Source organism: Stigmatopora argus, chromosome 12 (assembly GCF_051989625.1).
Source record: "Stigmatopora argus isolate UIUO_Sarg chromosome 12, RoL_Sarg_1.0, whole genome shotgun sequence".
Taxonomy (NCBI): Eukaryota; Metazoa; Chordata; class Actinopteri; order Syngnathiformes; family Syngnathidae; genus Stigmatopora; species Stigmatopora argus.
Genome location: NC_135398.1, coordinates 10532399 through 10549220, shown reverse-complemented (window position 1 = coordinate 10549220; position 16822 = coordinate 10532399). Strand labels below are relative to the sequence as shown.

General features: G+C 42.6%; 2 protein-coding genes across 5 annotated transcripts in view; one reads left to right on the top strand and one right to left on the bottom strand.

The window, feature by feature from the left end:
- The window catches only part of sntg1 (syntrophin, gamma 1), a 92572-nt gene that overhangs the window by 46111 nt on the left and 29639 nt on the right, over positions 1 to 16822 (top strand). Inside the window, exons 3-5 of one of the 4 annotated variants that reach the window (XM_077615696.1) lie at positions 6912 to 7009; positions 8586 to 8671; positions 15519 to 15659. The gene's annotated coding sequence lies outside the window, so the exon portion shown is untranslated. Of the gene's footprint in view, positions 1 to 6911; positions 7010 to 8585; positions 8672 to 11826; positions 11906 to 15161; positions 15660 to 16822 lie in introns of those variants that run through there. The other 3 variants (XM_077615699.1, XM_077615700.1, XM_077615697.1) reach the window with 3 other exon arrangements.
- snai2 (snail family zinc finger 2) lies at positions 8837 to 11428 on the bottom strand. The gene is made up of 3 exons (XM_077615701.1): positions 11132 to 11428; positions 10540 to 11058; positions 8837 to 9525 (listed from the first exon to the last, which is right to left on the bottom strand). Exons 1-3 carry the CDS (start codon positions 11208 to 11210, stop codon positions 9344 to 9346), a joined length of 780 nt encoding a protein of 259 aa, XP_077471827.1. The 5' UTR covers positions 11211 to 11428; the 3' UTR covers positions 8837 to 9343.

Genomic DNA, 16822 nt, shown 5'->3' with positions numbered 1-16822 from the left:
CCCCGAACACACAATCCATTTCAAGCTTTTTTTCTGGAGTCAAACTCTCATATATCTAATGGGAATTATCATGAATATGTGGTATCTGGTGTTAGTTTTATCCAGATTTCCAGCAGTTAGTCGCCTTTGTTTCAAGTCTGGGTTCAATCCAAAGCTGCTTTCCTCACAGATTCGGTGGCCTCTGTGTTGCATCCCCACCGTTCACGGATGTTGTTGCTCTGCTGGCTTCATCAGACCGTGATCCTCAACTCTCACTGAAGCAGTTTACATATCAGTGTGAATCTGTTAGAATAATAATCTCTACCTCAATGTCTCAGCCATGGCTCTATCAGAAAAGAATGGAGAAGTCTCCTCTCTCTGAAGATGGTGGAGAAGCATACGCTTTGGTTCAATTAAGTCATTTGCTGCCATTGTAATTAATCACACCCAGGCATCACAGCGATTGATTGTCTATAACTTTCAATGGCACTGATCCCTGATTATTGGAATATTTACAGAGCTTTAAGTGGCCATCAGTAGATATATCCACATAAAAGCAGTGAAAGTGCTCACGCTAACGAGTGCTGTAGAAAATGGATGGACAGAAGACATTAGACTTTGAAAATAAAGCACATAGACATGAAGGGAGAGTTAAAGTGCTCTACAGTGTAGAACCGCCATTTGTTTCCTTCATAAAAATGTCACAGCCTCATACCAATGTTATCCCGGCTCATCTCGGGCCAGACCTTTTTCCACATTAAATGAGGGCTAATCTCAGCATCATTAGTGTTATCTCCCACGCCTTGCGTTGCCTTTAAAGCTTTAACTTTCTCCCCCTAAGTCAGCTTTCCGTTATCAGGCTCCATTCTCCTCTTGAGGGGGCTCTGGATGCGCACCGACGACCGCCCGCCCTTGTGATCATGAAAGCATGGATGCACGCTGGCCCGAACATCTCCAACACCGCAACACTCAAAGGTGAAGGCGGAGGAATGTGCCAGGATATTTATGGCAACCCAGACGACAAGCTCGGAAAAGCAAACAAACTGCTGGTCACATGGGAGTGGGAGGTAGAGGGGCGCATTTATGATATGCTTGATTGCAAAATGTCAGTCCATGCAAATCTGCAGTCGCTTGATTGAACTTTCAAAAATAGTCATTTCATCCTAACAGCAATATGAAGCAGAAAAATGCAGTCCTTCCCATTACTGAGTAGTTCATCCCTCATTACGATGCTTTACACATATTCTTAAACAAAGTGTATGACCACTTCCTGTTCAATGAAATCATTTGTTTACATTCAATGAGACGTGTTAATGTTAGCATAAAGTTAGTCATCTTTAAACTGATTCCATGTTTTGACATGCCTCTAACAGAATGAAGCAATACAGTTTGCCATTTTACATGAGTAATATATACTATTGCAAAAGTCTATAATCCTATACAGACATTTTGGGGGAAAGCTTTCTATATGCAAAGGTCAGTTCACACATTTTCAAATTAAGGTCTTCCATTATTATTCAAAATATATTCATTCATACATTTTTTATACCACTTATCCTTGTCAAGATTGGGGGGTGCTGCAGCCAGCTGACATTGGGCAAAAGGCAGATTACACCCTAAACTGATCGCAGTCATTTGTAGGGTGCACATAGACAGAGAACCATTCGCAACCCCAATCAGGCCGTCACTTAGTGGGAATCGAACCCACGAAGTCTGGCGAAAGAACCACCCAACCATGAGGTGGCATGATTCAATATTCAGAATTTATTGTTTGTATTCATCGTTCCAAAGAATTTGTTACTAGTAATTTTCTATTGAATGTAGTTTTGCAGCCGAGTGGTTAGCGTGTCGGCCTCAGAGTTCTGGGGTCAAGGGTTCGATCCCAAGTCGAGTGTGCACTGACTTTTTTAAGACTTGCAGCTAAAAACTGTAAAAGGTGTACAGAGCTGTCATCCATTATCATATGAAGAAAGTACGTTAAGACGCCTGCTTTTAAATCACAGCAACAAGATTACAATGTAAAGTTGTCATGTCTGCAGTCCGTATTAGTATGCCGTCCATAAAACATTTTTTCTTCCCTGAAGGAGCAAATGGGCCGTGAGCGGTGATGTTTCTCCTGTTGAGGCTTGTCAGCCGAGTACAATAGCCCAGTCTGAATAATGTGGCCGGCAGCTAGTTTATTCAAGCGCCTTTTGTTTGCGCTAAACACCTCACCTTTTCCCTTCACTGATGATCAGATAAGCAATAGCAGACAGGAGGGCAGAGAAACCCCAACACTCTGCTGAGATGGCCTTCCTGATCTCTCCATGGTTTTTCACAGTGATTTCACAGCACAATCCTAGCATGTGGCAGAAGATTGCTCAGAGGTGAACAATGTTCCCTCTAAGCTGTGCGCGTGCGCAATTCCGCACTACTCTCGTCTTGTCTGCGCACAGCAAATCATATGGAGCGCACAAAATAAAATCCTTTTTTTTTTTTTTTAGCTGTGAGGCCGACGCGCGGACCACTTATCCGCCGGGCCGCCCATTCATAGATATTAATCATTACATTTTATTATTACTAAATCATGTATGTGTAGTAGACATGCACCTGCTTATGGCAGGTGTGATACTGGTGTGTGCCCATAGCGAGCAATGATGATGTTGCCTGGTACTCAGTGTGCTCAGGGAGGTTGTCTTTCTGCCCAGACATACAAAAAATTAGAGGGAACATTGGAGGTGAATGACATTCACTTTTTTTGCTGCCATTGACGGCGATTGCCATTAATGGGTGTTACTTCTTTTTCCAACTACCACTTCCCCTACTTTGTGAATACGAGATGGTCTCCAGCTCCCTGTAACCTTGAACAGATTATGGTTCAAGGTACATGTACCACTCTTAGACAATCACTGCTCTATGTATTAATAGACACAACCTTTTGTCAAGAAAGTCAAAACTTCACTTATTACTTTCCTTTCTTTGTCGCCACCAGTCTAGCTTTTCTGCAGCTTTGGTATCAATATATTATGAGGAGCCGTGATCGGAATGGCAGCTCAATTTTGCGGATTAACAGGAGGTTGACGGCAGTGTCGACGGTCAATTTGAGATGAGATGCCAAAAAGGTGGTTAGTCGACTTCAAGCGTGGGGAAATCAAATAAATGAATCACCTGACCTCTTTTCACCCTCTTTCCAACTAAATGTATATCTAACCTACCAATACTCGGAATAAATGGATTGGCTCTTAAAATCGTAAAGGAAAATGGCCTCTTAGATTAAAATGAAAAGGGGGCAACTTTTAATTATTTGAAATAATAGGCAGTCACGGAGTGGATAACACATCAAGCTCACAGTTCTGAGATTGAGGGGTCAATACCCGGTGGTTTCCAACTTTCCTGTCTGGAGTTTGCATATTATATCTGCGTGGGTTTTCTCCGGGCATTGGGGTTTCCTCCCACATCCCAAAACATGCATGGTAGGCTGGTTGAACAGTCTAAATTGCCCTTAGGTTTGAGTCTGAGGATAAATGGTACAAAAAGTGATTGAATGAGTAATAAGCAGTCAAAACAAAATAATGAGTGATAGTTGTGACGAAGTGCAGGCGGGGTCAGTGAAGATTTAGTCACTTTCACCTCTGCATCATCCTAATAATAAACCAGTGATGTTATTTTTTGTTCTCAATGAGAGAAAACACATTAAGATGCATGCAGGTAAACGCAATCGAGGGGGCTATTAATTCAACTAAACGACTCGGGGGAAGCATCGCAACAATTTCCAAGCAAATCTCATCTCTGTGATGAGACGTTTAAAGTTCTCTACAGGTTTGCTTTTTCAAATTATCTGGTGTTAATTGGCCTTAGAGAGTCCAGTGACAAATTGAATCGTGAAATGAAAGCACAGATGCCTTGCTTTTAACTTCAAGGCCTCAAGCTGGGATCGAGATAGATCCCTGTGGACAAACAAATCCACCGTGTGCCGTAATTTAACATCAACGTTTGACCACCTCGGCTGATTATTCAAATGCTCCAGAGTTTGTTAATCCGCTAGTATTACCTCAACCCCCTCACCGGGCTCTTTTAATTTACCGTCTCCAAACAATGACAGTGCCGCTTGAAATTCATCATGATTAGCAAGTACTGACAAGCCGCCAGCCTGTCGGAGGCGCGATGCTCCAGAGGGCTCAATTTACACACGACTCACGGCGTCTGTCAAAACATCAAGTGACAAAATGGAAAAGCAACTTTTAATATTGTATTCTATCTTCCCTGCTGCTGAAAATAACAATGCACCATGAAAGAATCATTTGTTATTTATCGTATGACTTGTAAACTTCCTTTTGTTTACACATCATCAGAAAAATAACAAAGGTTTGTTTTTTTCAGAAGTGACAAAATGTCGTTACTGGGCAAACTAGCTGGATTTCTTATTTCATTTTGGTTTTAGTTTACTTTTAATGCATCATAGTGTATATGTTATCATATATATTATATAGTATATTCCCAGCATTTTATTCACAATTGACCAGTGTTATAAATTCAAGCTATAGAATAAAGCTATAGTGGTAAAACTTTATTTTCTATGTATATGTAAATATGTATGCAGAACGAGAAACATTTTAATGGGAATTAAAAATGAATGTAAAGTAGACTTCATGCACATGATCTGTTTTTCCAAGCAGTATTAAAGAAATTCAATAAAAATAATGGACTATCTAGGGGGCCTCTTTCCGAAAATTGCTTTTTCGTAGTCGACAAACTCACAATTTTCGAGAAGCATCAAAACCAGAAGCAGTAGTAGCTATCTCTCAGTTATTCAATCGAAAAGAAATTTCCTTTGCAGCAAAATTGGTAGAGTGTAATCCAATTTTTGACTCTTAACCACTCAACCACCTGCTCTCATTTGTATCCACAATAACGGCGTCTTCACCATTTTAAGTGGTCCGCACTTGGCCTGAGGCCGTAATGATTTTTTTCCCTTCATGTGGATCTATCCGAATATAACAATTTCACTAATATGGTGTTTACAAACTAAATAGCCTGAGGTGAGAAAGAAACTGGATCTACAACTGCGCCCTGAGGAACTCCTCATGTTTGCCATTTTACTTCAGGCAGCATCAGGGAAATTGACTCACCTACATCTAATCAATGACCATGGTAGGGGGGTGACCTCAGCTTCACGAGGCAGCAACAAGAACTATTATTGATTACGAAAAGAGGCATTCCTGTCTCTGATCAGTTTATCTTGTCTTTTTAATTTACAGCTGACCTAAACCTGACCGCTGCTTAAATTAACATGCGAGCTCCAATTGTCGAAGAAATAGAACATTGATGGAATGAACGCGCGATAATTAGGTGGTCCTGTGGGAAACCTTGTCACTGGGAATGATGAACAGTGGTCGCTAACAAGCAACATTCTTCCAGGCGGTTATTGGGAAAGAGCAAAACACAGTTGTGTTCTATTTGATGTGCCTGTTTTGAATGGCAGGCTTTGGGAGGGTCGCAACAATCGGACCTCTGACGACAGCCTTAATTGTATTTGTTCCACTTGACGGTTGTAGAGGAATCACACTCGCTGATTCATCGTATAGTCAGCGGGGCCTTTGCTTTTAATGACCCTCTCGTGATCCCCTGACCCCTCCAGTGTGATGTGGAGACAGCTACTCCACATGCGATGGAATGTAAGGCAGAAAAAGGAATGATTGTGTATTCGTCGAAATCAGACAGCCGAGGTTTTCACCTCTCGTCTGGTCTCAAACAGGAACTTTGGTTGACTCTCGGAATTATTTTGGCCAGCCAAACCCAACACGTGATTGATTTTCATCTTGCCTGAATGTTGGGGAATAAAAATTGATATCAACCTGGTGTTGGGAAACCAAACCTCAGTTAGGGAGTTCTGACAGCTTGTTGATGAAATCATTAGGAAAACATCTGGGTTATTTGACACCCCACAGAGTCGCAAAGGATTAAAATTGAGCCATTTAACTTTATTGACACAGAATTGCAAGTTTATATTCTGCTTTAGTGTTGTTTTCCTTCCATTATATTCCATACCGCTAATCCTCATGTAGATCGCGTGCTGGATGCTATCCCAGTTTACTGAACAGTGTCCTAGCCTATTGCAGTATTATTATGACTTGATTCTCGTAAAGGTATGACTTCTTTTTGACCACCTGGGAACGAGCTCAAAAGATCACGTGCTTTGTAAAATTGCAACTCTCTCGATTTACTTTCCCGGGCCACACAAAATGATGCGGTGGGCCAGATTTGGTCCCCGGGCCGCCATTTTGACACATGCGTTAAAACATGTCCGGAGTTGCGATACAGGCTGTCGCTGCTTCGCTACCTCTGACACGATGTGGGTTGAATCTGAGAGAGAAATTAGCTCATCAGTGTTGGTCTCAGTCTCTGTTTATGAGTCTTCTCCAGGATTGTGAGCAAAACAATGGACAACCCTCTTTGCACCCTGATTGAAATCCTTTTGAACATCTGTGAAAGGATCTTACACATGGAGTGTGCATTCATCCAGCGTGATACATTAGTATTTGAACCCTATTGTAAACACTGTGAAGGCCTTATTATTTAATATCACATTCACTAAAGCTTGACTGCACATGCTTTCACTAACAGCTTCCTCTTCCTTAATGCATCTCATATTCCCGCTGAAGGGCAAAACACACTCCTGTTATCTGACAAATTATCTTTCATTGCCGTGAAACGTAGACTGGCATGATGAGGAGGTCAAATGTGCCCCTCTGGAGTGATATTTCGGTCTCCAAGTCGGCCCGCCACCTGTGTGCTGAAGCTGCACCTCATCAAGGATGTCAGCAAAGACACTTGGAGGGCAAAACGGCTTGAAAAATAAAAGTCAAGTGGGCCCTTGGTGCCAGTCTTCCTTTTCAATGAGGAGATGATGTGAGCAATAAGAAAGCCTTTCTTACACCTGCTGCTTTTTACAGGAGCTTGGAGCCACCTGAACCACCCAAAGCCAAGACAAACACCTGGGAGAGCTTTTTTGTGACTTAAAGATGGGAATTTATCCGATGGTGCTTCTCAGGTCAGTAGTCTTCCCAGCACAAACAACAACAACACACACACACAGGAGGACAGTCTCTATGGTCATGTCCTTTGAAGCACTCTCAGCGTTCTCCATGCGCTGCAGTGTGGAGGTGATTAAAATATGCTACAAGAAGCGACGCGGCCCGAGGACGTCCATTTAATACTTGTTGCGAACATTCAAGAATTTCAACCAGGTTGCCAAAAGCCATTACAGCCCCCCAAAAACATCTAAATAGCTCCACAGCCCGACAGTCCCCTGCACTGAGTTCAACTCATTATCTGTTTGATGGGTTCAGGAAAATGTCACTGAAGTGGAAGAAGTGCTTTTTTCTGGACTTTAAAATGAGGGATATTTCTTGAAAATCATGGATTTACACATGACACTTTAATTATTTCATGTATGTACATTTTTTCCATTTCACCTATAATATCATGATTTTTTTTAGTAAAAATGTGCTGTTGTTGCTTTACAAATTTGGAAGTCATAAATGATCCAGATTGACCCACATCTTATATAGCACATGTGTCAAAGCGGCGGCCCAGGGGCCAAATCTGGCCCGCCGCATCTTTTTGTGTGGCCCGGGAAAGTAAATTATGAGTGCTGTCTTTCTGTTTTAGGGTCAAATTAAAATGAAGAGTATAGATGTATATTCAATTTCCTGATTTTCCCCCTTTTAAATCAATAATTGTAATTCTTAATCCATTTTTTCTGTTTTTAGTTCAAAAATCATTTTGTAAAATCTACAAATATATTTAAAAAAGCTAAAATAAACATTGTTTTAGATCTATAAAAAAACTGAATATTCAGGGCTTTTAATCCAGCTCTTTTAATCCATTTATTATAACAAAATCTAAATATTATATCTAAAATGGTCCGGCCCACGTGAAATTAAGTTGACGTTAAAGCGGCCCGCGAACCAACCCGAGTCTGACACCCCTGTTCTATAGTATAAGTGCATGTTCGATTCCCACTCGGTGGCGGTGTGATTGTGAGCGTGAGTGGTTGTCCGTTTCGTTGCACCCTGCGATTGGCTGCCAACCAATTCAGGGTGTGCCCTACATGTTGCCTGTTTTTGGCTGGGATAAGCTCCAGCATCTTCAGCGACCCTTGTGAGGATAAGCAGTATGGACGATAAATGAATGAATGCCACATTCTTGTCAATTTACAAAATGGCGGCTTGCATAAGCAGGAAGGTGCAATGTTTTAACCTATTCAAAAATTACCATAAATACTTGGCAGATTTAATTATGTTGACATCAGAGTATTCACATCCCTGTGTTAGAGCCATTGCGATGTTAATTTTGGCAACCAGTAGAGAGCAATATCTGGTAAAAAAAAATAGCAGCTGAAGAAATGTTTTTTTAATTCCACAAATGCAGTGCTTCCCAAAATGAGACAAAATAGCTTTTTGAGAAAAAAATATTTTAAAATTGAGTTCCTCTGTAGGTTTCAGATAGCATTTAGCGCTTCTTTCCTCATTTTAAGAATGTTAAATGCTGCCCATATTCTGCTAGTGACCATTTGAATTCACCTTACACTATTTCCTAAGAGAAAATGCTGTCTAATTTTTCAGGTTTGGCTGCATCCAGTCAGGAAGAAACTGTGCATGCTCTCAGTCAGGCTAAAGAAGGCATCGTGGGCTCTCGAAGGGTCTAACAAGTGAGTGCTGATCAATATAACATGTATGTGTTACATTTCAACATAGTTTGATGTGTGCTGGGCCCGGGAAGCAGGTTCATATCTGATTTTTGGTGAGCTCAGTCACATTCCCTTTAAGTTTCCAAATGCACTTTCCTGAAATATATGTTTAAAAACAAGTAAGAGTACGGCTGACGTCTACATGAAAAGCCATGAGACATTTATTTCCCAAAGTGTCATGAAAATGTGAAAACCAACCTGCATGGCACTTTTAATATACAATCATCACAGTCACACTTACATTCAATGTAGTATAAAAATATAAAAGCCAAAAATACATATTGCTGAGTAAAAATGGAGGCACTTTAAAACGGGAACAAAATTTCCCTACCGAAGTGTTTGTGCAAAAATGTTAAATTCCCTAAGTAACAATGGCTTCAGTATTCCAATAGTGTCTTTTATACTTGATGTGTCGGAGCAATATGAAGGCACGACGAGTCGTAGACATGCAAAAAGTGCATGAATAGCACAGGTAGGTGAGTAAGGCTTGGAACAGGAAGCAATTGCATTTGCTGATGAAAAGGACCAAAAACATTCCCTGACAACTCTCCCAGGCTTAGAAGTTTGATTTAAAAAAAGGAACGTAAATCGCTACTAAAACGTCCAATGGTAGTGAAGGCGAGTATCCTGTGTTCAGTGCGCTCCGCAGCAAGCTGATTCCTCGTGCTTGTGCAGCAGCGACATCCGTGAGAATGTTTTGGAGCAGTTCTTGCATTGGTACTTTTTCACATCTGAGTGGGTTTGTAGGTGAGCCCTGAGGTTGGACCTGTCCGCAAAGGCCCGCTTGCAGTGGGGACAAGAGAAGGGCTTCTCGCCTGCCAGGAAGTGACACAATACAAAGTTAGGACACACTGTGACACGTGTTCGTACAGATGTAAACTTGACAAACATGCGGGGGTGGGAATTTTAAAGCTGACGTTTACATTTCATGAGAGCAACTAATATGTGCCACTGTGCCATTGTGAAACCCCAAAAAAATTCGCCAAATTCTGCTAGGAAAATAATACTTAAAATGAATGAATCATAGTCACTGTTAAAAATTGCTGTTTCAGCAGAGTGGAGGGGGTGCACCACAGGAGCATGGCTTTAAGAATATTACTTCCTGACTGAAAGATGACTACCTACATATAGTATAATGGCTTTATTGGGGTGTACCACCCTTGTGGTAATGTTACAGGGTGTGCATGACTTGAAACAATAATGACTCAGGCCATAATCAATTCATTTTCTGTTGTGTTTTGGAGTAAGAACTCCACCCTTAAAACACTTATTCCATAAATGTGCATGATTAGACAAAATGCCTCCATTGGCTATTAACTAGCTGGAAGGGTGTGTACCAAAGAGAAGGTGTTGAGGTTATTCTTCATCTATTACTATTCAAACTAGTGTGCCAACTCTGTCTCGGTGTAAAAAAGGAGTACTGCCTCTTTAAAACATTGCTGATATGAAGTGATTCAAATTCACAAGTTGAGTGACTTCAAACGTTTTTGTTAAAGTGATGCGCTTTTGTGGGGTTTCACAAAAAAATAACTTTTGTAATGCAGGTATACACTAAATCTAAGGTGTCTTACTCTGACTCACTCAATGCAATCAGTGTCAAAGAAGTCAGCTATTCGATTTACTGGGAAATCTGGCAGTGATGAAAGAAAATTGAATTCTGAAAAGATTATAGTATTTTTGAAGTAATGGGATAGAGGCATTGAGATACGCCTACATTGGCAGAGCATCATTTTTTGATAGTAATCTGAAGGTGTAGGGCTGCACATGATGAGGTGATAAGATAAGATAAACCCTCGCTTTTGTGGTGGAAGCCCCCCAACTCAACTCACCCGTGTGCGTCCTGATGTGTCCCTGCAGCAGCCACGGCCTGGAGAAGGCTTTCCCACATATTTTGCAAACGCACGGCAACGTGTGAGTCCTGATGTGCATCTTGAGGGCTCCCAGGCTCACGTACTCCTTCTCGCAGTATTTACAAGTAAAGCACTTGCGGGCCTGCAGCGCGTCGCAGTGTAGTTGCTTGTGTTTGACCAGTCCCGAGTAGGTCGAGTAGGATTTGGCGCACTGGACGCACTGGAACTTGTCCGCGTCCTGTCGGGGCGCTCCGGGTTCCTCCTCGTCGCTCCGCGGGCTCTCGGAGCCGCTATGGTCCTTGGAGGAGGACGAGGACGAGGACGAGGAGAGCGATGAAGGGTATCCCGAAAGCGGGGACAGGTCGCTGGATAGCGGGGAGAGTGGGAGGCTGCTGGTGGTCCACACCGTGATGGGGCTGTACGCGGCCGGGCTAAGGAACTCCGGTTGGGGGATGACCGGCAGTGGTAGGCTCTTGTACAAGTGCGGCATGATGAGCACTGAAATGGAAAAATACAAGTTGGCAAAACTTTTTCCAAACTTTTAGAAAACTTTTTTTGTTTGTAATCCCACCTGTTGGACTTTCCAGCTCGCTGTAGTTGGGCTTTTTGGTAGAGTTGATGTGCTTCTTGACCAGAAAGGAGCGCGGCATTTTGACGGTTATTCCCCTCCACACTCTTTAGAGAAAGTGCGAAGAAGACGTTAGAAAGGGCGTTTGTTTCCTTTTTTTTTCTTTTTTTCTTCAAAAATACGGAAATCCTGCTTGCTCAAGTCCAGTAGATGAGAGTCATGGTGCAGGCCAGCGAGTACAGTGCAGAGAGTTGCTCTAAAGAGCAGTAAATAGTCCTTAGATCAGGTGCGAGGGCGTGGCCTCCAGCTCTTATTTGCATACGATGCAAGCGTCAAACCAATTATCAGGCTATCTTCCATACCATATAAAAGAAGGGGCGGGGCTAGACAAATCAAACAGGTGCAACTCTTTGGTGGCATTTCAAAGGTTCTGCTTTGAAGGATTCCAGTACAGATGAAAGGCTAAGAACTTTTACACTCTGATGTCAAAGCATTATTAAATGAAAGAACTTGTTTGACACTTTAAACCAGGGGTGCGCAAACCGGTCCTCGAGGGCCACTGTGGGTGCAGGTTTTTGTCCCAGCTGATCCAGCACAGACACTTTGAGGAATGAGATTTCTGCAAAAAAATCACGAAGCACCTGACTGCAATACACTGATTGCACTTGTAGAACACAACATTGATGAAAATGTGTCCTCTTTACTAGTTGGAATGTAAACCTGCACCCACTGCGGCCGTTTGTGGGATAGTTTGCCCACCCTTGCGTGCTTTATACAGTAAGTGAATATTTTTGGTTATTTGAAAAGAAAAATGAGGTGATACAGTCAGAGTGGTTAGTATCGCCGCCTCACAAGTCCTGATATCAAGGGTTCGATCCCTGGTGGCTTCTGACCATCCTGTGTGGGTTTTGCATGTCCTCCCTGTGCCTGTATGGGTTTTCTATGGGTACTCCAGTTTCCTCCCACATTCCAAAAACATCCAGCTTTGTATTTTATTTACTCCTCTTACTAGAGTACGGTTTAGGTAATGTATGCAGGTTTCAAAACGTATGTACAGTTGAGGAAAAAAAAGGAAAACCTGGAAATAATTGTTATCAAATAAATAATGTACATTGTGTAAGAATTGGAGCTTTCTGACAATACTATGTAAGCATACCTTTGGTTGTATTTCAGCATGAATTGTGTTGAAGTGTAAGGTGCATGGATACTATAGCAGGAATGCATATTCCACATTGTGATACAGTAGCATTGGCCCTCAGCAAATAAAGCACATTTCTTGACTACTAATGTTAATGTAAGCAAAACGAGCAAACCAACAAGCAGGGTGCCTTCTTTCTCCTTATGCTTCAAGGTCAGCCATGATAATAGCATTAGTTCCCACTCTGCTTGCTGGATGTGAACATTTAAGTGCAGCAAAGTTGGCAGTCGACGCCCCCTTGTGTTCAATTCAATTTCTAGTGGGGGTGGGAACCGTGAGCTTATGGGTGGGGGGGTCTGTACTGATGATGTACTGATATGAAGACGATAGATTCTCCTTAGATATGAAAAGTTGCCTTCCACTTGGGCCAAGTCAAGATAATTGTGAGCCTTATCTCTACTCTTTCCTCTATAATTGCACATCACAAATAGTTGGCCTTACATGGATGACAGGCCAGGGAAGGTTATCCGTGTGCATTAACGGGAAAAGTTCTACTGGGAATACAGTACAACCTAGAAATCAATATAGTCCGGCTGTCGGCGTGTAAGCGTTTTTCTGAGATGAAATCTTCTCAGCGTGCTTTTCGCAGTCAGTGGGATGCTGGGGGCCAGTCGTGAAGACGAGGATGTCAGGAGCACGCAACATAATGGGAATTCTCAAAAGTCAGGCCGCTGGTTTTGACACCTCGCTGCAGAGGAGGGCTCGTCCTTGGAGTCCTCTGTTGCATTTCCAATTTGGACCACTTGTACGTGGGTCCAAAACTGAAAGTGCATTCTGATTGAATCATACACTGTCATTATGGCGATGGACTGCCAATTGCTTTTGCCCGGGGCGGATGACAGAAAATAATCAATGCAGCCCTCCCAGTTCAAACGGCTTGGACGTCTATTGTCGTCATTTGCATTGAAGGAGTTGAGTTAAAAGTTCAACAAAGTTAATAATAAATAAATTGTTAAATTACATGAATCTGAGTAACAAATACATTTTTTGTATATGTTTTTCAATTAGGGTCAGTTCAAAATAGTGTGAGATATGTTTTTCTATCTATCGCACAGGTTGGCGTTAATTTTCATACAATTTGATTAATCATAATCAATGGACAAACTCCAATTATATAATTTTTTGCAAAATGTATTCATTCAATTCATTACCTCTTTATTTATATATTTTTTATCTGTCCGACCAGGCAGCAAGCTGCATAAATTGAGCACATAAAAGTAGAATAGCCGATAAATAGCCTGCTTTTTCTTTTAAACAATTAATCTTACTGGAAACTGCTTTGACCAATTTACATAACGATTTGCCTATGAAGAGTTGTTATCGATGCCATTGGAGTCGAAACAACAAGGCTCTAACCAGCTTTGTTAGCCCAGGCCTCGCCAAAAGTGTACCAACCAGTAAAAAAAACCTTGCTTTTAATATTTTGTGATGATCAATTATTAAGTTTTCAATCATTATGCTTGCAGTTGTGTAGTCAAATGGCATAAGTGTAAGACGATATAGTAGATCTGTTGTTTTTTTAGCCGAAGATGCTTTCATCTCGGCGCTTTCTCTATAATGGAATTGCGCTGTTATGGTGACTAGTTTGAACTTGTATGGTAAAATTTCCTTGGAATCGTGTTGTCAGGGACTTACTGTACTACATTCAGGCAAAGAATATACAATGAAAAGAAAAAAATAGATATAAATTGCACTGTTGTATAGGTCACATACTATTTGGTAGGCCAATATTTTTTTAGTATAACAGAAACCAAGAACAAAGCCTAAAAACAACATGAGAGGCTGTTGATGGTCTGAGAGAGAAAGAGAAAACATATCAGTCAAGTATTATTCTCAGGCTCAACTCAAACTATGAAAAAAGTGACACATTTCAACTCTAATTTTCATGGAAACCTGGTAAAACGATATCCAAGATTATGAAATAATGTGAATGCCTAATCTTGCAGTTATCTGGCATCCCCGTGACCCTTTTGAGGATATGCGGTAAAGAGAATGAATGAATCTATGAACTTTAATGTCTGCTATAATATATTTGTTTAATGCTGTATATGGTGCTGAAAGTTATATTCATCCATTAGAGTGAGTAGACGGACAACTATCACGTTCACACTCCTACTTAGGGTCAATTTAGAGTGTTCAACCAGCCTACCATGCATGTCTTCGGAATGTGGGAGGAAACCGGAGTTCCTGGAGAAAACCCCGGGGAGACCATGCAAACTCCACACCGGAGGATTTACCTGGGATTGAACCCAGGACCCTCAGAACTGTGAGGCTGAGGCGTTAACCACTCATCCGCCAGGCTGCCCAGACTGAACCATGTTCAAATATACATGGGCCTGCTTGAACACTCTAAATAGTCCTAGGTCTGAGTGTAAGTATGAATGGTTGGCAATTTCCTCTTGCCCTGCAATTGGCTGGCCACTTATTCAGGGTGTTCCTCTGCTTAGTGCCTGAAGTTGGCTGGGATAGGCTCCAGCACCCCCCGTGACCCTTGTAAGAATAAGCGGTCCACAAAATGAATGATTAAATTAGGCAGAGGTATTCTCGGTATTAAATATGACATGACGTGTACATTATCCCTGCTCTCGAGCATGCACACACACACACACACACACACACACGCACACAATCACACAATCACACACACACACACACACACGCACACACACACACGCACACACACACACACACGCACACACATACACACACACACACACGCACGCACACGCACACGCACACACGCACACACACACACACGCACACGCACTCACGCAACTGCAGCGTGCTGATAGGACGTGCGTGTGCGCGCGCGTGCGCTGAGATCCCTGCGCTTCTTCAGTGCGCCTGTGATGCGGGACGTGTGCCTCACGTCCCCAAACTGCGCAGGATTACAGCAAGAACAAGAAGCCAAGAAAAAGTGGAGCCTTGCGTGTCACGCTGCCCTTTTTAAGCGAGGGGACCAGTGTGGGCCGGTGGACGGATCGCCCATCCCCGGCTCGAGTCGCCAGCTGGCGGCGCGAAAGAGGCGGTGAACGGAGGGAGATGACGACGGACAGCGAGCCCTCGGAGCTTTTTTGAGGCAGCGGGGATGCACTAAAATCGTCTCTGCTGCATGTGCAGGTTCCTGCCCCTGCCCCTGCGCCCCCCCACTCCGTCCTCAACCTCTTCCTTCATCTCTCCTGTTGTGATCAGAAGCTGAGGTTGAAGCGAGTGGAGCAGGATGTGGGCGATGCTTTCCACAAGGGATGCTTTGTGGCTTGGCTGATGCTCCGAAACACCCGTTGCATACATTGATTTCCAGAGGAAATAGGACGTCAGCACCTGTTCTCTCAGGTAAAGCTTGATTAATTTAGGAAACGTTCCACATTTTTCACACAGTTGCCTTCGGACCGTGTTCTTTTAATGTGGAGAATGAAGTACGTCATCCATAAGTGTGACTTTACTTTCTGTTTGTGTTTCCGATATGTGGGTTGATGGCATTTCAAATCCCTGAAAAACAATCTTTCAGCACCCTAGCATCCATGGAGGGGGGTTGGGTGCATGGGTGGGGTGGGGTGCGGTGCGGGTGTCCAAAGCTGAAAAAAAATCTGTGGTGTGTCACATGATTTATGTTCAGAGTAAGCCGGGATAAGACCAATCCCCACCATCCCCAAACCCCCATTGCTCATTGGTGATGGAGCTTGGCAGGGTTTGCGCCTTAAGATGCCCGGCGAGAATTGGAAATCCACTTTTTTCCCCCGCAGCATTATTCCCATCCTTTGGTATCCGGGATTGGTCATAGGTCAGGAGCAATCGGGGTGATCTGCTAGAAATCTTGAAAAGAAATTCTATTGGCTAGCCTGTTTTTATTGTCATTGTGTCCTGAATCAAAAAAAGCACTTTGGACAAGTGGAAAATAAGATGAATCATTCACTGTGTGTCCAAGTGTGAATTCGCCACTAATTGGACCATGCGAGAGTGTCACAAAGTTCCCCTCTGACCATTGTGATCAATGGCCGAGGGAGGAAACCGACTCTACAAAAGAGCTCCTCGGCACTTTATCTTTCCTACTCTCCTAATCGATAATCTCTTGTTGCCTCTGCCGCTTCCCCTAGACTCTCTCTGGCTCGTTAAAATTCCAGACTACGTTAATCGCTTTAAAGATACGAGTGGGATAGCTTGTCAGGCGGCATGACGAGAAGCAGCAAGACAAATATTAATTATGGATGTGTATCCCCAATGTCCTCCTATAGGGAATATACAGGCGATACTACTGACAACACGCCAGGTGGTTCCTAAACCCAAATAATGCACCAGAAAAACAGACATCACCTCCAATTTTACAGGACACGTTAACAAGTGAAGCGAGGATGTCTTCTTGAAAATATGAATAGGATTTTTAAGATTATTTCCTGGCAAGCTGATTCACTAGCCTAATAATTTGTGGTGTACTTTACTTAAAATTTGGGAATAGTGTTTCTCTGAACCGCTGAATCAATTATCTAACACATGATTGC